Source organism: Neodiprion pinetum, chromosome 1 (assembly GCF_021155775.2).
Source record: "Neodiprion pinetum isolate iyNeoPine1 chromosome 1, iyNeoPine1.2, whole genome shotgun sequence".
Taxonomy (NCBI): Eukaryota; Metazoa; Arthropoda; class Insecta; order Hymenoptera; family Diprionidae; genus Neodiprion; species Neodiprion pinetum.
Genome location: NC_060232.1, coordinates 37,396,514 through 37,418,452, shown reverse-complemented (window position 1 = coordinate 37,418,452; position 21,939 = coordinate 37,396,514). Strand labels below are relative to the sequence as shown.

The 21,939-nt window shown below is 34.2% G+C and overlaps 2 protein-coding genes across 10 annotated transcripts in view; one reads left to right on the top strand and one right to left on the bottom strand.

Annotated features, from left to right (window-relative positions):
* Positions 1-21,939, top strand: part of fdl (fused lobes) — a 65,340-nt gene that overhangs the window by 14,975 nt on the left and 28,426 nt on the right. For 3 of the 4 annotated variants that reach the window (XM_046630333.2, XM_046630305.2, XM_046630342.2), the window contains exons 3-4: positions 14,097-14,158; positions 14,578-14,627. In XM_046630333.2, the coding sequence (XP_046486289.1) occupies positions 14,608-14,627 (20 nt within the window). In that variant the 5' untranslated portion in view covers positions 14,097-14,158; positions 14,578-14,607. The remainder of the gene's footprint in view (positions 1-14,096; positions 14,159-14,577; positions 14,628-21,939) is intronic. The other variant, XM_046630323.2, reaches the window with a different exon arrangement.
* On the bottom strand, positions 4,472-21,802 carry s-cup (stanley-cup). 6 transcript variants are annotated; one of them, XM_046630451.2, is made up of 5 exons: positions 21,642-21,802; positions 20,255-20,394; positions 11,747-12,143; positions 9,370-9,529; positions 4,472-7,374 (listed from the first exon to the last, which is right to left on the bottom strand). In XM_046630451.2, the coding sequence occupies exons 3-5, from the start codon at positions 11,965-11,967 to the stop codon at positions 7,054-7,056; spliced, it is 702 nt and encodes a 233-aa protein (XP_046486407.1). In that variant the 5' UTR covers positions 11,968-12,143; positions 20,255-20,394; positions 21,642-21,802; the 3' UTR covers positions 4,472-7,053. The 6 variants fall into 6 exon arrangements, with proteins under 6 accessions (XP_046486407.1, XP_068992625.1, XP_046486398.1 ...); XM_069136524.1 differs by lacking the exon at positions 20,255-20,394 and adding an exon at positions 18,890-18,915; XM_046630442.2 differs by lacking the exon at positions 20,255-20,394.

Sequence of the window (21,939 nt, the reverse complement as noted above, 5' to 3'; positions counted from 1 at the left end):
AAACAACGAATATTTCATTTAAAAGAAATTGCTGTGTAGAAATTTTTGTAAGCGATATTTTATCGTTAGGAAAATAAAAAGACACTGCGCAAAAAAAGTGCGACACAAATCATTGCCTTGGTACAATACATTGATTGAAGAGAAAAATATACGTATCCGGTTGTAAAAAAAAAACAAAATACTCATTCTCAATTAATATAGTGAAAATTACTGTAATGTAATGTACCCACAACGTTTTTTTACGAAAACGTATCTAAAGTTGAAAATTTTTCAGCCATTTTTCAGAATTTGAAAAATCTTCGAAGACGTATATTTCAAAATAATGAGATAATTCTTTTAAAAATTCACGTGTCTTCCGAAAAATCAACGAATTTATTTCACATGACTGAAAAAAAAAAACATTCCCTGAACAATTTATCGACAACTTTTAGGTATTATTATTGTTGAAATTTGATTTTCACATCGTATTTATTGCGGTTAATTTTTTTCCCATACCTATCTTATCATAAGGTATTCAATATCGTCGACGACACTCACTTTTGGTTGATAATGTATAACCAGTACATCCTTAAATATCCTTACCAATTTTCCGCACGGACGTGCTTTAATTTTAGGGTCGATAATTGACCTTGACTCTTACAGAGCGATACCCCGTTGCGAATTGTGTAACATTGAGCACATGCCTGTATATATATATCGCTTCGCTTTCTAAACACATGATACATGATACATATATATATATATATATGGTACATTTTTACGAACCTATAAAGTACGTTGCACATTTTCTGCGGTATGAAAACTTGTGTCGGTTCATTTTATTTCTTTTTCGTTTTTCATCCTTATCTTTCGTTGAATCAATTCCACGTTCACGTTCAGTCATTATAACTTTGTCGTCGTGTTATTCAATTGTATCGTGTGCATTATTTACACGCCATGCGATATATATTGTTGAATTATACAATAACCCTGCAGCTAGATCACCGGAATTGTATCTTTGCGTGTGTATTGTTATTGTTATTGTTCAGTAAGGTATGAAGTGACGAGCAGTTTTCGGACACATTCTTTATTTCGTTGTTTTTTTTTATTTATTTTCTTTATTTATTTACAGTAATGTGCGGAAATGACAGGCGAAATGAGTAAAGTGGATAATGATTATTTTTATTATTTTTTTTTTTTTTATTTGTTTGATTCTCGTATCATTATACGGATGTATGTTGACGACGCAACGAATTGAATGAATTTTAAGGGAGCTTTTTACTTTGTTGGGCTGAAAAATGTTCGGTTTTTTGTATTAATAGTTTCAAATTAAATTATTGCATTCATTATGCAGAATTATAACTCTTTGATTTTACGTTGCATCGACTAGTCTATAAAATATATTATATCGTTCGTATTCAATTGATTACTGTCGTAATTTGGGGCTCTGAAACACACTGCGGTTATTTATGATGTAACACGCGAATGTTGACAATGCAATAAACATAAACGAATATTTCGTTGCAAAGAATTTTCAGAAAAAATCTGATATTCCACTTTCGTTTTTATCCTTTCTACGTAAAACGCCTGACATGTCTTTGGGATTTGACTGTTTCTACACGATTATAAATTCAATTTATTGTTTGCCGATATTCCGTACCGCGAAATCTGTTTTGCCGACTGTAACTGGCGTCTCACTTACTGGAGAAAAGTCAGTTGTTCGCTTTCCGAACAAAGTATCGCTCTGATGGTTATCTGCGATTTATCGACCGTCAGTAAAACAGATACTTATCGGTAGTGCTTTTCGCTCCGTCGGTAATCCATCTAAATCACATATACCCTTACCATAGTAATTGACCGAAATGTCGATAATAGCATATTAAATTCATCCGCTTCGTACAGCGAGAGTGACTGTATTAAATAATAGAATAATACTACTTAAATAACAGTAGCGGGGAAATAATAATCTAGCGAAATTTCATTTCTCGATCGTTACATGGTGAATTTGTGTCAATCTATGAAAGATGTATGTTTTTTTATTTGAGACACCGGGCCCATTGTGTTTAAAGTGAGATCTCCGCATATTTCGCACAGTGAATTCTAGCTGCAGGTAAACTATTTTACGTGTATTACAGATAGGTATGCGAGTAAGTTTATTAGACCTCTGTTTGTATGATATCTCAGTCACAGTAGGCGGAACTTCCTCGTATGCAGCACAGGACAAACAATAAACTTGGCTATCTTACGACCCGAAGTTCAACTTCTTGCCTGCGGCGTTATATTGCATGTTTTGGACAAGTTTCTAACGGGCATATGCGCGTAATTATTTTCGAGATTACCGCAGCCAGCCAAGTAATGATATATAGGTATATATAATTATATCTAAGAGGAATAACCACAGATTTTAGCTCTGCGTAAACCTCGTATGATTTGAATTTTAGAAGAATCTAAAGGAGGTTCGATTGTTTTTTGTTTCTTTGTTTTTTTGTTACTCCTCGTCGATAATTTGAAATATTTGTACTACACTTGATTACAGAATTCAAATTTTCCACATTTCACTACAACGTTGTTTTATTTGACGAAAAAATAGCTTCGTACGTCCGATAAAACAGTTTCAATTCAATCGTGAAAATGAAAATGTCACGAAACATATCTTTATTTTTCATATCATTCTCAACGAATTTCAGTGAAAATTTCAATTTCTTGTACAAGAACATCGAAGACTTTAGATCGACAATTTATGTACCTACAATTAATCTAACGTTTCACAAACCTTCGGACATATTAAATTTTGATTTTGCCAATCAGATTCAATTCCACCTGTGCGTGTTTATTCACTTTAAGTCATGTAGTAGTCCAACCCTTACCGACTGAGCAAATACATCCGTTTTCTTTCTATGCAAAATTTTTATCGCACCGATGCACGGTCGAAATTTGAATTCTTTCCGTTACTTGTTATAGGAAGAAAAAGAGTGAGTTTGCTCGGTCGGTAAAGGTAGGGGTTTTACATGACCTCAACTTCCACCAGCCGCAGCATTTAGCGGCTTTTTTGTTTCGAGTTTTTTTCGTTTTACACAGTTTCTGAAAACATATATACGAAGAGAAAAAGAGATTATAAGAAAAAAAAAAAAATTAAGAACTTCAATCGCAGCTCAATAGCAAGCGGTAGGAATATACCAACGTGCTAAATATCGTTGCAGTGAGCAGATCCAATTTAATTGGCTCTAATTTACCGATCACAGTGCATTTCTGAATAACACGCTGCACTTCAAAGTGCAGCGATAACGTTGAAAAATAGAAATGATCGAGTCGATGCAGAAATAAAAATGTTTGATTACGCGTTCGAATTTTCTACGATTCGCTTTTTTTGCGTCGTTTCGTGCATTTGGTTTATTCCGTAAAAAATCCGTTCGTTATAAGTGAATATTTTTTTTTTTTTTGTTTATGTTGGCGTCGATGTTTAAATGAAATGTCAATCAACTGAATAATCTGCAACTATGACGTATGAAAATTCTGTTCGCGTTGCGATTCTTGTGACAGTTTAATTAATTTCACTCAACATGTGAAAGAATTTTGTAATTGAAACATACTTTACGACTCACGAAACAAACTTTTTCGCGTACCAAAGTCACCCGAGGTGTTTTAGCAGCCACTTTGCGGCTTGTCGTTTATTATTCCGAGTGTAAAAGCAACATCAAATAGTTGAGACCTGAGTCGAATAAAAGGTTTCAAGTATCTCGTTACCCCGTTAATACCAGACTTGTTTATACACTGGTTAATATAAAATTTCTTCTCTTTACATTATTTACACCGTTTTGTTACCTTGCTAGTTTTTCTCGTTTCACGTGAAAATTCTAACGAGACTTTTCATTGCTGACCGACCGAATCATAACGCGAATCAGGGAGGAAATGAAAGTTCAATCGAATACGAGGCTTCCCTTGAAGCCCTTTGACTCTGCGGTATTCGCGCTGAATCGATCGTTGCTAATTAATATCCGCTTCATTCGTATCCCTGGACATGTAATGGAAAATTTATTGTTACGAAGTATTTTCAAACATTTTTTTCTTTCATTCCGTTTTCGCATTTTTCTTATTATGTTCATACCAAATTTTCGTCACTCTCTGCGTCTAATAACGAAGATTCTACAAATGCAGAGATCATTAATTGTAAACAATATATTTCTTCTTTTTTTTTTTTATCTTTTTTTGCTTCGTTCACGTTACTGTTAATTTAAACAAAATCGCGATTTCGTTGAAATTATAATGATTACAGTAATATTGAAATCTCAATTACGTAGCTATAGTGGATTACATTTTCAGATACGGATGAAAATTAATTTTACTTCGCTAGTGTTTTGGGTTTCATTTTACGAAACGTGCAGTATAGGAAAAGCGTATGATAATAATCGAAACTGCAAATTATCGCCTATCTAAAATTTCTTTTTATTTCTTACATTATTCTTATTTTCTTTTTACTTTCGTATGTAATAAGTTTTTTTTTTTTATTATTATTTTATTTATTTATTTTTTTCATTTCTTACCGTTCGTTCTACACAATATATGCCGAATCGATGTGTTTTATCGTGTATTTTATATATTCATTACATGATACATTTTTCTACTAAACAAATCGAGTTTATATAAGCTTTCCTATAATTATAATTAAGGGAATAATTGTATGTGTATAATAATATGCAATACAATCGATGATACCTAATATCTTACACAGCTTGTATTTTACACATGTATCTTGTACATGTATATAATACATTATTAATTAATTCTTCATAACGGTTAAAAATCGCTAAATCTCGTAGATTATATTCGTCAGAGATTTTCTTTATGCAATCGTTTGTATTGTATTTCGTTTATTAATACATTTTTACGTTTTTTTTTTTTTTTTTTTTAAGTTACCTTCCATACATGTTACCTAATCATTTGTATATCCTCCTATAATTATTACATCGATTCTCATATTTCATATCGGTACACAACAGGTGTTTTCGGTTTTTGCAATTTTTATTTTATTTTATTTTTTTGTGTCTGCTCATTATCCCACTTGTTGATTATTTGTTTTAAAAAGCGAGTGCAGTGACGAAAAAAACCATCTTACAAGTAGAATGTTATATTTATTACCTCGAGATTGCGGTTAATGTATGTATATATATATATATATATTTTTTTTTTCGCAGACATTAATAATACCTGACATAATGTGGTGCTCATCAAAAATACTGTCTGCATTGCATTCTTCTTACCAATATTACTTTTACAAAAAAACTTCTACAAAAATCCTACATCAGCCATTATACTGCCATCTAAGTTTTATCTTTTAACATATTCATTATTTTTTATAATAATCTTGGTTTTTTTTTTTTTTTTTTTTTGCTATTTATTATAAAAAAATTCCTTAATAACGATACGTCGAAGTGTTTGATCTTCAAACGGATTGCAGCAAAATAATTTGCGGCCATCACAGGTAACTAATGTTTAGAAAATATACGAAACAGTTTCTGATTCTTTACAATGAATTAAAATTTTTCGTATATCTAAATCAGACAATATTTAAAAACTTTTATAGGCTTGTGATTATGGAAATTACCTGAAATCGCGTATGACTAGATTGAAAAATTAATGTCAGGAAGAAAATTAAAAGAATACGTGAAAAATTAATTTTCCACAAATTTGATTAAATTTTCACATTTTAAATGCAAAAATTGGTTAAATTAGTATTGAAATTAAAAAAACAAAAAAATCGAGATTCTTACTCCTATATAATGTTACGTTAAATAAATTTTGTATAATTTTAAGTACATGCATAGAATTACAGAATAACGACTGAAGAATTAGCGCATCTGAGATTAATGAGTCAAGTCAAAACAATGTCCGATTAATATGGATAATAAGACCATCGGCATCGATAAAAAATTCTCGATAATCAACTCGCTCTAAATTATTAAGTAATGAAATATTTCGTTCGAGATATCGATGAAAATTCAAGCTTCTCGACATTTTTATTCCAAACCCTCTGTTCCTAAATTTTTTCGTCAAGGCGCATTTTTGAGTGAATCATACAACCGATACATTTTTGAGGAATATGATCGGGATCCATCTTCTCAATCAGAATTTAGGAAGAGAGAAAAACCGATTTGACAAATCTCGAGAAATGTATTTTTGCCGGTGATAGTGAACACGAATGAAACAGCATCCCTTCGATTTAAGAGAAATGAATCTGAGCAAATTTGAAAAAGACAAGTCAAGTTATATCAACGATTTATAAAAAAGGTTTCGTAATTATAACTTTTATTGCGAATGAACTCTGGTGTTTTTTATTAAATTCCAATGGTTTTGGGCTTGTCTTTTGTACCATTGAGAGCTCAGAAAATCGCCTTAAACAATTTTTTGTGCAAATAGTCGAAATCTCTGGATTGAATAAAAACAGATTTGCGTAAGTAAATTAAAGCAGATATTAAAATATGATAAAAAAATTGAATTTGCGCGTTATTATGAGTATATTATAATGTAACATAGTCGCTAATGGTCAGGAAAAACCATGAAATCAGGTTGTTTATAAACGTGTTTTTGAATACCGATTGTTTCAGTTTTTTTTTTTTTTTTTATCAGATTTTCGAATTGGCACGCTATCGGTTAGAATTTTAATCGGTAAAAAATCATCGACTTTTTTACACTACTTTTCGTGCCGACCGTGTCAGTAAAGTTTCGCAAATATTTTGGATAAGAAAAAATATTTAGGAATTTGGTAAGCGATAGAAGCGAACCGAATAAATATTAAAATCGGATCAAAGTTATTCTACCAGAGTTTTAACAATATTGAACATTGTAACAATAATGAGACCGTTTTTCAAATCGTTATCGATATCTCAAAATTAGCTTATTGTGTAATTTGAATTTGGTCAAATTCATTTCTATCGCATAAAATATCAGCAATGACGTTTAATTCGTGCTCACGAATCATTGGCGCAAATAATATATCTCGGGTTTTTTTAAAACCTCGTTAGTTTTTTCCCCCAATCTCTTTCCTCGGAAATTAAATCCGTTGATCGTTTATTCGATTCAGACGTATCCGTTGGCCTCAAGTTTTAGCGCGGCTTCGTAGGAAGGCAGCCCTTCGTCGTCGCGACGGGATTCCTCCTCCTTGGCAATCCCTGCAGGGTTTTCGGCCGCTGCGTCGAGTAGGACGGAAAGCGGCGTCGAAGCGTCGCCTCCAGGTGTCGTTTGACCATCTTTTTTCTCGTGGGGCGAAGCGGCAAGACCGTGTTGGGAGTTGAAAATTAGACTTTCGTACGCCGGCGGCGGTCCCGGGGTCAAGGGGCGTGAAACCGGGGCCAACATTCCACCCTCGTGATCCATCGTCACCCCGGCTCTCTCGTAACACTGTGTCAAATTTCGAATTTTATAAGTGTCGAAAGCGCCGAACTCGGAATTATTTAGTGACGAGACTTGAAGTAAAGAAATAAAACTTTGACGAAACGTCTTTTTTTTAACCACACCTGTTTTACTTAATTTTTCTAGTTACTGTAACAAATGAAATTTTTGTCAGTGCGACATGGAAGATTTTATTCGTCTCGGTGAAAAATATCCAATAACCATACCCGTAATTTTAATGCTTCTGTTTACTTTTCGTTGTTTTTTTTTTTTTTTTTTTTTTTTTTTTTTTTTGATTTTGTTTATTGTCTTTTTGTTTTCTACTGGAAGCCGTTATCTTATGCGAATAAAAGTCTGTTTTTTAAGTCAAATCGTCGATTAGCCGTGCTCGAATCCATGAGGCAAACATTCCTGCAAGGCTCTCTACGATTTGCATGAAAAACCGATGACTGCGGGATTATATGCCTAATCGAGGCGTTGATTCAACGCGTTAAAACACGAAAAACTCTTTTGGAGGATTTAGGATATAGGATTCAACCATCCGTATAATGCAAATTCGAGGGTTGAATAAATGTATATTATCTACATTTGATACCGAATACTTTGGGGAGATGATGATTCAAAGGTTGGATAATTCCTTTTATTGCTTTAGTTTTTTTTTTATCTTTTTTATTTTTCATCGTTTCTTCCGACTTTACACGTACGATAACATTGTACGGCATGTCGTAATTGAAAGGAAACTTTTGACGGGATAGAAAAAAAAAAAAAAAAAAAAAGAATATGATTAAACAGTCAGTGGAATTCAGCTGCGGATAAAAAGATATTCGTTTACTTTACGCGTCTGTAATGAAAATTCCCATTTCGCGTCGTGAAAATTCCTTCAAATATAATAAGCGAGTGTTAGAGTGGGGGGGGGGGGAAGAGATTTAAAAAAAAAATAGAAAGGGACAAAAATCCGAGGTAGGAAGAGTGAGAAAAATTAGCTTTTAAACGACGCGAGCGTGTATATATATATGTGTGTGTGTGTGTGTATTAATACCTACCGCGTGTGAAAGGCAAAAATTAATTGATATGAAAAATAACAATAATAAACAACCAGGGCTTGTTTTGTGCGCAGCACGTACAGTAAACGTTGTCATAAAACTCGTTACACTTGTCTCACGCATTGCGGTGTAACGTGTTGTATTAATTCAAATCGCACGCGTTCGTTCGTAGTTATTAATTACGAACGTGTGATATTCGTTTACAACGGTATTTAATAATTGTGTCGCACATTCGCGGCCGAACGAACGCCGTGATTTCTGCAGCATCAGAAATCGTGTTATATTTAACGAATTTCAATCCAATATTCATGCAACATACAAGCCTCGTGGAATTAAATAATCGTTACATTTGCTCTTCGGATTTTAGATTTAATATTATATATTTACGAAGAGTATTAATAGAAAAATGATTTATTATCTCACGTTAACTTCTTCTTCAAGCTATAATTTATATTTATATCAATTTCTCAGTTATAATTTTCATAACTTCGCAGCCATCGATATAACGTTTATTCTTTGTTTATATAATGTATTGTATATTTTTTTTTTTCTTTTATCATTGTGTTATCGTAGCGCACGATGTTTAATAACACGATTGACTTTTTCCGAATGATAATGAAAATTTTCACGCCAGCCGCGAAGCAATATATCGATTGTTATTACAACGAAGCGTATAATATAATATCCGCGTGGCTCTCGACGTTAATTTTCTTTCTCTCTTCTTTTTCCGCGCGTTTATTACATCGCTATTGTTATTATATGAAAATCGTACAAGCTTCGATCATCATCGGAGTGGTGGCGAATTTTGCGAATCCTTTCTCCCCTCATTTCTGCCCTTTTATATTATTTATCATACACGTTTGTTATACATTTATTATACACGCGAAAACTTTTAAAGTCCGATTTATCATCGACGATCCTGCAATCGATAATAGTGTTTGTTTTTTTCTCACAAACTCACCTGCATCGCGTGGGAATCCATTGTGAATACTTCGAGACTGTGAACATCCGGTTCGGTTCTCCAGTATTGGGAATATTCCTGAGGCTGATGCTTTCTTATGTTTCTGTGACAGCAGTAACAGACGAGAACCACCACGATTACAACGCCGCTCAGCATCGCTCTGAAATGTCGTTTAATTTAAAAAATACATATATCGTAAAATAATTGCGTTACGATTTTGCGAATTTTCATATAAAGTTACACCCCGGTTTTAGCGCTACACCAAAGAAAAAGAAAGAAAAAAAGATGAATTTATTAAAAGAAACTCACAGATCCTCAGAGCCGGATTGAAACGTATTTCTTTCGCCGTTTACGATATTCTCCAAAACTAGTTTCTTTTTTTTTTTTGTTTTTAAATTTTGTACCGCTGTGTCGGCTGTGCAGTTTTCGAGTGATATATTTGATTTCCAGCTCCTCTCGAAGCTCTTCGTAATTAGTAAAAATCGCTTAATCAATATGTATAAAAAAATTCATACGCCCCCCCTTCCGAAGCCTGCATCTGGGAAACTACTGATATTTGAGACTTGTGTTCGTGAGAACTTTTATCGGGAGAATATTTACCGCAACATACTGAAAATTTAGCCAATTCGACCGGGAACTAATTTAAGGATAGGTTCCCAGGTGTGGGTTACACGGAAAGTGAATTTTCATTTTCGTGCGTCCATCCCACATGTACGTATATATATGTATACGTATACGAACTTGTACATTGCTTGGAAAAACTCCAGGGGGGCGGGGGAGGAGAGGTAACATCAGCTTTCAGGGTCTCTCTTTACGCCGCTACATTATTACGTAGTACATGAAGTTCTTTCGCGAGGAGCGAAGTTGAGAAAATTAAAAAAAAAAAAAAAAAGCTGCTAAGCGAAGCAAAGAAGAAGGACAGATTGTAGTAAATGACCCCTCCCGCGAAATAGATGGGAAATGTTTCCTGTACGTATCCCATGAACGCGCTACGATACTGAGGCAGAGGGTCGCTTTTTTTTTTTTTTTTATTAAATTTTTAATCTTTTAAATTTTACATCACTTTTCCGCACAACGCCAAAAAAAAAAAACTACTGTTGCGCTGTTTGTACTAAATTTCGAAACTTTGACAGGTTTGGGGAAGTTTTTTTTTTTTTTTTTTTTTTTTTTTTTATGCGTTTTCTGAAACATTTTCTCCCCATGCGATTTACATAAAGTGTATTATATATACAAAGCAGTTTTTTTTTTTTTTTTTTAATAACACGACAAGTCCGCGTTATGAAAATTTATGAAATTTTCGCTCTGTATACGATGATGTATAAATTGATGTTAATAATCGCAATTGAGGTACGTACTTGAAAGTTAAATTTTATGTAATTGACAAATCAGAGAGGATGAAACGAAATACGAAACAAGCGATCGAAGTTCATTCACCGCGTTGTTGGAACTGGGCAAAGAAAATAACAAAGCAATTCGAAAAAGTCATTGAGCCAGTTTGATTTGGTGTTTCTTCTTCGTTTTATCACACCTCGGCTAATTTTCTTTATACCGCAATGATCGTTAAAACGCTTAGAGACAGAGAGAGAGAGAGAGAGAGGGAGAGAGAGAAGGGGTTTTTGTTAATATCGGCAGGTGATGGGTGCTTGGCGTTGGTAACGAACGATTTGTTAATTCAGACAACTAAATTGCCTTGCCTTCTTTTACCACTCTTCTCTTCTCTACTCTCCTTTTCGGGTATCTTGTGTACGAGGCATTCCATACCAAACCGACCTACAGCAAAAATCAGCTTTAATCGAGTTTTAATTTTTGGATCCCGGGTTTGATGTTTACCTCATTCAAAAATTTCAAAAACCCGTTTTTCGAATGACTAGCCCTGATAAATTGGCTTTGAATTTTAATCATGATTTCTTTGATGAAAAAACGAGAATTTAAGAACAAAAGTCGGGGATCTTCAAGCTTTCGGTTTAGAAGCTAAAGGCGAAAGAAGTAAAATTACAAAAATGTTGAAGATCGAATTACATATAAATTAAACTTGTACCCTCTAAATTCATATTCAATCCTATTTTTTATCACATTTCAATTACTTGTTCCGCCCGTAGCTTCCAAGCCAAAAGCTTGCCATCTTTCATCTTGGTCTGAAAACTTTCCTTTCTCTAACAAAGAAAAAAAAGAAAAAAAAGGTCGAAGCCAACCGATTGGCGCTATTCGGTTGAAAATTGAATACTCGTGTTTTTGGGAGCAATAAAAATCAAATCCGTGATCGAAAAATTTTTTCCCCAGACTCTGCACCGTGTTTAAAAATTAAAAAAAAAAAACTAGAAAATCGGTTTCGCTTGGAATGCCTCATACGTTGGATGTATCGTTACTATTCTCTCACCCTCCCAGTAGAATGTTGACGTTCCCGTGGAGGTTCGTTTCGAAACGACCCGACCTTCCACCATCGTTCGTCGACATGTTGTAACCCTGGATTACGTAGGTACCACCACCCCCGCCTCCACCTCCACCCCCGCCAGCCGACCACGAGGACGTCAACGTGCCGTTGTGCGCGTTTTGTGCCGTTTGTACCGCAGCCAGAACCGCCAGCCTCTTCATCGACATCTTATCACTTATCTCACCCCTTGTTTTCGATCTCTTTATTTACGTAGTTGACGATATTTCGATCTCTCAACGATCAATTCCCTCCACCGATGATCGATGTCGTCCTCGCGATTCTCCAGATACACTTTCCATCTTCTCGACGATAAATTTTTTATTCGTATTCGGTTTATATTACTCTGAAGCATAAAAACAAAATTATTTGTTATCTTTATTTATTTATCGTACCAAGTTGTGCAGCATGCGTATAGTTTCTTGTATCGTACAATGTCTGATCAAGAATTCAACGATCATTTTATCTATCTTTTTTCTTTTTTTTTTTGTCACGATGAAATAGGAATATGTTATATATATCTATTTAGAGTGTAAGATGCAGAATTTTCTAGAAGAAAAGATGCGGGTAAATTTAATCCGATAAGAAATTTATTTATTTACCTTTTTTTCTAATATGACTTTTTTTTTTTTTTTGCCCCACACTTGTTAGAAATGAATCAGTTGATTTTAACTTATCAAACGATTGGTTATAACATCTATCGTCAAGTACTGTCGAAATATAATTGCGTACATATATTTTGTTTGTGTAAATAGTTGGTGGAAAAACGTGCCTGAAGGGCTTGCCCGGCCATCAATGATTGTCCGTGAAAACCTGACTTTGTCACGTTTTTCAAGAATTTACTTTTACTTTTTTCTCTGCTATATCCTTACCTGCCTATGTATAATGTATAATTTTATCGACAAGTATAACTTCGTATAATTACACGATCGTCTTGGGAAAGAGATCACTTATCTCTTACATCGTATGAAATAATGATTCTTCAGTTCAATGGAGTTGCCTTGTCGCCTGTTGCTGCCAATTTGGCCAATGACCAAAGCGATCGTTATTCGATATTTAATATATCCGTATATGTATGAAAAGAATAAGTAAATAAATTATAAACAGAATCGCGTGAGTTGAGGAAAGTTTTGTTTTCGTGGGTTTTAATTAACCTGTAATCAATTGATTCTTCTCCCTCTCTCTCTCTCTCTCTCTGTCTCTCTTTCCACTTATTTCGCGAGAGCCGAAGAGCAATCAATAATCAGTTCCCTTCGTTTTCTTCTTCTTTTTCTTCTTGTTTCTGCAACAGTTTGCTACTTCCGTATTGAAAACTTAGTTTTCCCAACGCGTTTAGCACTGTCGCCTTGAATTTTCTCTCAAATTCAGAGAAAGTAAGAGAGAAAAAATAAAAAACGAAGAAAGAAATAGAGAGAAAGAGATAAAGAAAAGCGGGGTAAACGTTGCGGCTTTCCTTTCGTTCCTGGTTCATAAATTTCACGTACCCTCTATTCGTTAAGGCTACCGTTATTCACTTTGCAGCTTTTTCTTCTTCTCTTCTTCTTATTATGTCATACGCGTGAAATTTATGTATAATAATATTCCCGCACATACGTATTCAATCAACTTGAAGAATTGCATATACGACACAAGAATTATACGAATTGTATAAAAATTATCACGCAACTGTCACAATAATACTAATAATAATAATAATCGTATATAAATAAGACGATATCGACGTATTTTTTTTTTTTTTCTTCAACCTTAATATTTTTTATTTCTTGAGTTTTCTTTTAATTTGCACGTTAGGTTTTTAGTAGAATAGAGTAGTCGAGCTTTATTATTATCCCTATACACGAGGATGATTTTTCTTTCAATCCTTATCGTACACATTTATAGAATTAAGGAAAAATCTGTTATTATTAATTAACGAAGACTTCTACTTTCAAGTTTTGCGTACGGCAACATAGAATTGTCTTAATTTTTTTACAACTGTTCGGACAATGAAGTTGTTTTTTATTTTTTCTCACGGTGCGAAAAATAAAAACGATGTTGGAGCGTTTATTAAAGATCGTTTAGGGTGTCGAGGGAGCGTTTCATGCACGTTATACAATAATGTCTGCTTCGAGTATTTTATATCACCCACACACCTGCAAACACGTTTCACGTCCACCTATCCGACATCGACTCAGCTTCTCATTCTTTTCTAATCGCAATTTTTTAATAATCGTATAAGACACGTTTAAACATAACGTATTTCAACAACAACTTTTGCAGAATTTAATATTAACGCAATAATTATCATCTTTTTTTTCAGCTTTCAGATTCGCTCGAATGAGGGGGCTTGGATGAGAGATAGTAACTGCCCAGAATTGAAAAGTGAGTATAAAGTTGATAAAGAAAAAAAGATGCGAAAAAATTCAACTCGCTTCACAAAATATACCTACCTACTATAATTACATCTGCGAGATATACAAATCTCAATTTATAACTACGCGCATTTTGCATAATTTCGTCAGTGCCCGCTGAATAAATTCACCCCTTGAAATTTTCATCTTTAACGCGTTATTACATATTACAATGTGGCTGCCGCACCGTAAGTGAAAGGTCGCTCGTAATACGCCAGACGTTTAATCGCTAATGTCGCAGCCACCTTCTGCAAACACTTTAAGATGATATATTATATTAGGTGGCATAATATCACATATTGTCACTCTATTAACGATTATTTTATTTTTATTTATTTATTTATTTATTTATTTTTTTTCATGCATTCATTATAAATTGTATTTTTTCAGGTATATTTAGAGAAAAAATTACGTAAACATATGTCGTACAGAATGAAGTTGTAAGTGAAAGAATTTTTTTTTATACTTTAACCCTGGGAGTGAGATATTTAATAATAGTGTTACGGTTCGCGTGTTTTTATCCGCCACTGACACCAGCTAAACCTCTTTCTCATGTATTTTGGATATTTTATACAATTAAGGCATATCTAATGCAGTTGTCTGTGTTCTTGCAATTTTTATTATTCTTGTCATTATTATTATTATTATTGTTTTTTTTTTTTTGCTGCCACAATTCATGAGCCACAAAGCAACGAAAAAGAAAGAAGAAGAAAAAGAGAAAGGAAATTTTATCAAGCTTGAACGATCGTTTGTAATATTTACACATTAAGGTCATGCGGTATTCCTACCTTTACCGACCGAGCAAATTCACCCTTTCTCTTTCGTGTATGAAATAAACAAACGAACGACAAGGGTTCAAATTTCGACGTTGCACCGGTGCAATAAATATTTAACGTAGAAAGAAAAATGGTGAATTTTCTCGGTCGGTAAAGGTAGAAGTACTACATGACCTTATGCTCTGCGCAACGATTTGTCTGACTATTTATATAAACAGGAGATTGAAGTTAGTAACGTTAATAGTGTTATTATTATTTATCGCATCATCAGACGTCTTTCCAAAATTGCGAAATAACGATTTTTCCGCATCGTGGATCGTTAACAATAACGTTACCAACTTGATCTTCGTATACATACCGGGAAAATCTCTCGAAACTTGAAAATGAACCGCGCATGCGCGAGTTTTATCGGCTCTTCGCGCAGGCTGGCCATCCCGAGTTTTCAGCCGTCAAACTTTGTTTCCGGCGGCGATGTAGTTGATACGAATTTTCGAGGTTAGAATCTCAAATAGTTGAGGCAGCGACTCGGAAAGGTTTGGGAAGCATTTGTTATCGGTTCGGAAAGTTGATTCTTCAAAGAACGGTCGGAATTCAATGCTTACGCTCTTTGAAAATTCAAACGCACACATTTTGCGTAGGTTGGCACGCCTGCATCGCGGACGAAAATATCGCTGCGGGAAGATTTCGCCGACCAATGAGATCGAATTATTTGGCGCATGCGCGGTTCATTTTCAAGATTCAAGATATTGTCCCGGTATAAACTAGGAACACTGTCCTAATATATACATATAGTACATACAGTGTGATACATTATATATGCGTCAAGAACACCCTGCCATTCGGTTGGAAACGTGCAGCGACGGGTTGAATTATAGTTTAATCATGAGACAGATATCATCCCTTATACTCCCTCCCCTCTATCGTCGAAGTCGAACGGCACTCGCTTAACTTTGCGCAAATCCTAATTCTTCAAGCAAGAATAATGTGATATTACATTCAACGGTTAATCGAAACTCGTCAATAATTCTCCCGGCTGTTTTTGTATATCATCTATAATTATTTTAACAATTTTATGTTTCTTATTTTTATATTTTTTTATTTTTTTTCCGTTTTTTTTTTTTTTTGGTTTTGTAACGAATCTGCAGGACAACTTCGAGCAAAATCTTGCATAATCTTTTTATAAGATTATTATACAATGATGATTGAAAAATTCTGAAAAATCCCGGAAGATTCCGCTCATTCAACGGATGACAATAATTGCGTTTATTACTTACGTTTTGTACATTTTCATGCAATAGTTAAATTCGCTAGGCTATTTAATTTTCATTCGAGTTCGAGGAAAGTTTGAATCGTTCGACTTGTCATCCGGGATGAATTTCACAGGGGAGAAACTTATTTTAAGGGTCGGTACCTATGTGTTATATTGTTTCTTGTTGATCCAAGTTAGGTAGAAATTCAGACTTGCCATTCAGCCCTGTTTTTATTTTACAAATACACAAATTAAGAAATCCAAGTCGCGTTTACGATCGTATAATTTTTTATCGGTATTTTTTCTCTTCATTTTTCTTGCCATCTTCAAATTTTCTCACCTTCTTAAACATTAAAATAAGTACTACACAACATTTGCCCTGCGTATCGATTGCAAATTCATTTGAATATATAACAGCGTGAAACGAGAAGCGAGTTCAATCCTGACTATATCATACGCTGTTCCAACTTTCTTTGAGTTCGCTTTTCGAGCATCTGGTAAACGTAAGGACATTTATAGTATTCGAGCGCGTTTATTTGAGGCAGCAGCACGGTTTTAGAGTGAAAACTTACGTTCCGTTACTGGTACGTAGAAAATACTACGCAGTCTGTTAGCAAAAGGCGAAACAACATCCCGGATAGTGGATTATCCCTTATATTATACAAATGGTAAAATATTTCAGACCTTAAATTTTTTCACCCTCTCGCCGTTACTCCCAACTTTTATCCCCCCTTTCTCGGACTGAGTTAGATGAATATATAGAGGTTAACTCGTAAGAAATGAAGTGAAAAAACAAAAATAAAGATGCCTCATAAAAAAAAAAAAGATAGAGAGAGAGAGAAGAAGATAGATTCGGGGATTTCCGACCTGTTGAATTTTACAAACCGCGGAAAAATTGATTTCCTACTCGTACACCTTCTACATTATATTTCTACTTTATTTCTACTTTATTTCTACACCTACGACAGATTATTTACACAGTCAGTCCGTTATAGTTTCAAAGTTAGAATCGATCTGTCCAATGCACCGGGTATCTGATGCATTATATATGCATAATCCTATAACATGAGGGTAACTAGAAACGTGGAGTGTAAGTGAGTGCAATAAGTCGAGTTATAAATAAATGTACAGCTGTGTGTTGTAAACTACATGCACTTATATTTATATCGTACCTATTAAATGTATATATATATTTACACAGTGCGCATGTAATGTAATGGAACTTTCAACTTTTAAGTCGCCCTTGGTTAATATTTATATTGAAAAAGTTTGACTTTGACGATGTTAAAGAGTTCAGGCACCGCGTATATGGTATGCGAACATTCAATAGCTCATGCAATAACCGACTAAACAGTTTTCATTGGAACACGTCGTCCGGGTTCGTTCTTTCTTTTTCTCTTTTCTTTTTCCCCTATCTATAAAAAGTCCATTTCACACTCTGTGCACCCTGTGGATTTTTTATTTTTATTTTTTTTTTCTTTTCCGTTGGTTATCAGCGTCAATTTTTCCAGCAATTTTCACCACACTGCAGATTACGGATAAATTTCAACTAAGTGGATTTTATACCGTATCATGTACTTCAAATATGTTTTCTTTCATATTTATTCGTATCAAAGTGTTTCGGATGTTTGTCGATTTCGATGTGCACGAATTAAATAAAACTGATCGAAGGAAACGAAACTCGGGAAATAGTTTCAAAAGTTTTTGCACAAACGATTTTACGCTGTTTTATTTTTAAATTTCCGATTTCATTTCGAACGCGATTGTTAAAAATGATTTTCTTGTATCCAATATTTGTTTGACAAATTACGACATCGATTCTTCGTCGCTAACTTCAAGTTATGCGTGAAAAATTTCAATTAATGAAATTAAATATCCCTAATCATACTGTTTGCTGTTTTTATGCGTTTAAAAGATGCAAATAATAATAATAATGACAACAATCATAACTCAAAGTCAGTTTTAATTTATAAAAACGGTCGAGTCTTTCGAATAAAAAAAAAAATTTCAATCCAATTATACGAATCGGTTGATCAGTGAAGTAATTAATTTCTTTGAAGGTCATGTATTATTATACACTTTTCAAAATCCCTATCTATTCTTCGTTACATCTCACGCATGCCCTCCTCTATTTCCTTACGTATAAACTATGCGATAAGGGTAGTTTAAACAAACATATATTCATATGTATAAGAATATAAAGGGAGACGGTTTTGCGAAAGCATAAAATAGCGTAAAACGTTGCGATCGAAGTTTTCACGTGTGTCGGTTATACGTGCGAGAAAATACATGCCGCTTTAATCGACTCTCTCTCTCTGTCTCTCTTTCTCTCTTTCTTTTTCTCTATTTTTCTCCCTCTCTTACCCCTCAGCTTTATATCTACCACAGTTTTCACCCAGCACTAAAAACGCTGCGTTGTTATAATTTTATGTAATACTGTTTTAATATCTATGTTAATCAATGATTGTATTTGTATTAAATATTTACACCATTTGTTTTTTTTTTTTTGTCATTTTTGTATACGCGTTTTGCATAGTAACCGTACAAAAATCGGCTACGATTAATAATGCCCGTTTTCATTTGTCGATTTTATCACGTAACAATTTGCTTTGAAATCTTTGTACACGAGTCAATTTTTTTTTATTCAATCGGTACTATAGGAGGAAAATATACATACCGTATATATTATAAATGATTTGGAAACTGCGAAAGTAAAAAAAAGAAAAAGATTAAAAAATGTTGACACCACCTACAAATCGAATAAAACCTGTGAATTTTCACCTGTCAATTAATATTGAATAAATTCTCGCCTCGCGGCTTACGTTTTAAAATTACTTTCTCATTCTTTCTTTAAAAATTCACACCCCGAATGTCTAAACGTTACAAAATATCATACATTTTTACTCTCGTTTCCGTAAATTTTTTCTGACAATAATCATTTCCATACTACAACACACTCCCTTCATCCTCTTCGCTTCTCGAACATATTTTTTTTTTTTTTTACCGGGTTATATTTTTCTCCGACGTCTATAGTTAACAGCCTGTATGGAAAGGTCCGAAAAAGAGAAGAGAGAGAGAGATAGTGGAAAAAAAAAGAAAAGGTTTCAAATGGAAAGGGAGGAAAAACAATAAATTTTATTAGAAACATAACAATGAGAATTATTATTGTTATTTTCCGCTAATTAAAACCCTCGTCGAAACCTTGTTATCAAAGTAAAGCCTGCAAATCTCGTCAGGTTATAACATCCAGTCTCACATACACATACTAATTGTCTACAGTGTCTGTAAACATATTTACAATACACGAAACCGTGTAAGCTGCGCCTCCTCCAATCCTACCTATATACACACATATATATATATGTACATATATATATATATATATACATGGGTAAAGCTCTGATTTAGTTACGCGGATCGAGTTTCCCGGATAAGGCAATTTACGGGTAACGATAATCCTTTGCCTCGTATATTCTCGTAAGACCGTTTTTTTTTTTTTTTGTTTTTTGTCAAAATTTTTTAATTTCAATTCACTTTCTCTTTGTTGTTTTTTCTTTTGTTTCGCGAGTTTTCATCGATATTTCGACAAGCCTTGACGAAATTCGATTATCTTACATTATCTCGTACGTAATGTGAAAAAAAGTAATTAGTTAATAGTAACAACAGTAACGGCATTAACGTTAATTGGTATTATTCGGAAAAATAGAAAAGCACGGACGAGAGCACAAGAATTGTGTATTTCACTTTTGAAGTTTGAACTGATTAATTATTAATTTTCTGCGTTTACCTTATTTTCACTTGGTGTATTTCAAGAAAATTTGCAATAATTTACGATCTATTTTTTTTATATTACGTGCTGATGCATTGTTGGATTATTAATTTTTTCAGTCACATTTCTGCTGATACGTAATGCGAATAATTAGCGCGAAGTGAAGAGGAAAAAAAACCTATTAATTTGAATTGATTTATCGAATAATTTTTACTATTTTTTTTTTTCCATTACGCTGATTTTATCACGTGACGTATAAAGTTAACATCTTACCCTGTTGAGCGTCAAAATCCTGGTTAAACGGCGTTAATCCATGCACGTTCTTTTTTTCCTCCAAATAACACAACCGTCGACGATTCACGCGAAATATTTTGTCCTTTTTTTTTTTTTTTTTGTAATTATTTTCTTGCGTACTGAGGCATAATAATTAAACGATATATAAGTGCACGACAGCCGTTCATTACGAAATATGACCCAAATTTTGTTCGTTTGTTAATCAACTATCGATTGGTTGTAAATTTTTCTTTCTTTTCTTTTTATTTTTTTTTATTTATTTATTTATTTACTTATTCGTTTTTTTTTGCCACTCCTGTTTGCGTTTTTATCCGTTACGGGTTTTTTATTCAATTTTTCGAATTATTTTAAACGATCACTTTTAAGCAAACGAACACCGGTCGAACACGTGGTACGCCTGAATCATATTATATACACCGACATATGCATGATATATGTATGATCGCGTACAAAAATCAATTCGACGCCAGTATGCAAGTGTACATGTATATACATATATATATATATAATGTATAATAACGTTCGTATCCTGTTCTCTGTATTTCTATTACATGTATAGGTATATATGTGAGACGAAAGAAAGCGATATCTTGAAACCGGAAGTTGTAATCCAACTCGTTTCTCTCTCTCTCTCTCTCTCTCTCTCTCTCTCTCTCTCTCTCTCTCTCTCTCTCTCTCTCTCTCTCTCTCTCTCTCTCTCTCTCTCTCTCTCTCTCTCTCTCTCTCTCTCTCTCTCTCTCTCTCTCCAATTAAATTTAATCAGTCACTCGATCAGCGTTCCGCTCCCCCTTTTTTTTTTTTTTTTTTTACATCACATTAAATTATATTTATTTTCTCTTTCCCATTATCCCCGTTGAATTTAATTCATTCTTTCTTTTATTTTTTCAAACAATCATTCAGCAGCACGTTATCATACAATCACCTCCAAGTGCAATACGACGATTTAAAAATTTATACCTCTACATTGACATGACTATTATCAAAGAAACAGAAACACGTAATGCAGGTTGAAATCCTTGTGTAAGCCATAATTAAAATCGCACGTTAACAGTGTCAGTTATATTTAATACATCAGAATCTCTCTACATGAACTGTACACGTGCAGATAAACTTCCTCGCATGTACGTCAATGTTTTACACATCGACTCGCATCACGTTCCGTATTTGTCCGCATGTACGTATCGTACATCATACATCATATATATATATATATATATATATCATATATATGATCTATAAATGTAGGTTACGGGCAAAATTGTGTATGCGAGGATAATCCGTCAGAGCTGACGGATTATCCTCGCGTCCTACCCGAGATAGAGAAAAGAAAGATAGACCAGCAACGAGGATCGGTGTACGATCGTACCCTTTACTTGCACCACCACCGCAATCACAACCACAAGCACAATCACCACCGTACCGTGCAACGGCTCTTCTTCTCGGACGGAGGATGCCCGGAGACTGTCCGTCGTCGTTTCACGAAATGCGCGCACAACCGTTGCTTGGCTACGCGCGACACACTCCTCCGATGTGCTTTACACCCCTCTCCGTCGGAGAAAACGAGGGGAAACCGCGACCCCCCTCTCCAAAATCCACCCTCGCTCGGTGCCCCGCGATTAGTTGCGTCACGGTAAGGGATCCTTCCTCCCCTCCTCACCCCTTCC

Excerpts from the sequence above, each read along its gene's own strand:
- s-cup (XM_046630451.2), bottom strand. The coding sequence starts at position 11,967 with ATGTCGATGAAGAGGCTGGCGGTTCTGGCTGCGGTACAAACGGCACAA. Across the intron at positions 9,530-11,746 it reads GTCAACATTCTACTGGGAGG|AGCGATGCTGAGCGGCGTTG; the intron begins GTGAGAGAATAG and ends ACGACATTTCAG. Across the intron at positions 7,375-9,369 it reads TGGATTCCCACGCGATGCAG|TGTTACGAGAGAGCCGGGGT; the intron begins GTGAGTTTGTGA and ends AATTTGACACAG.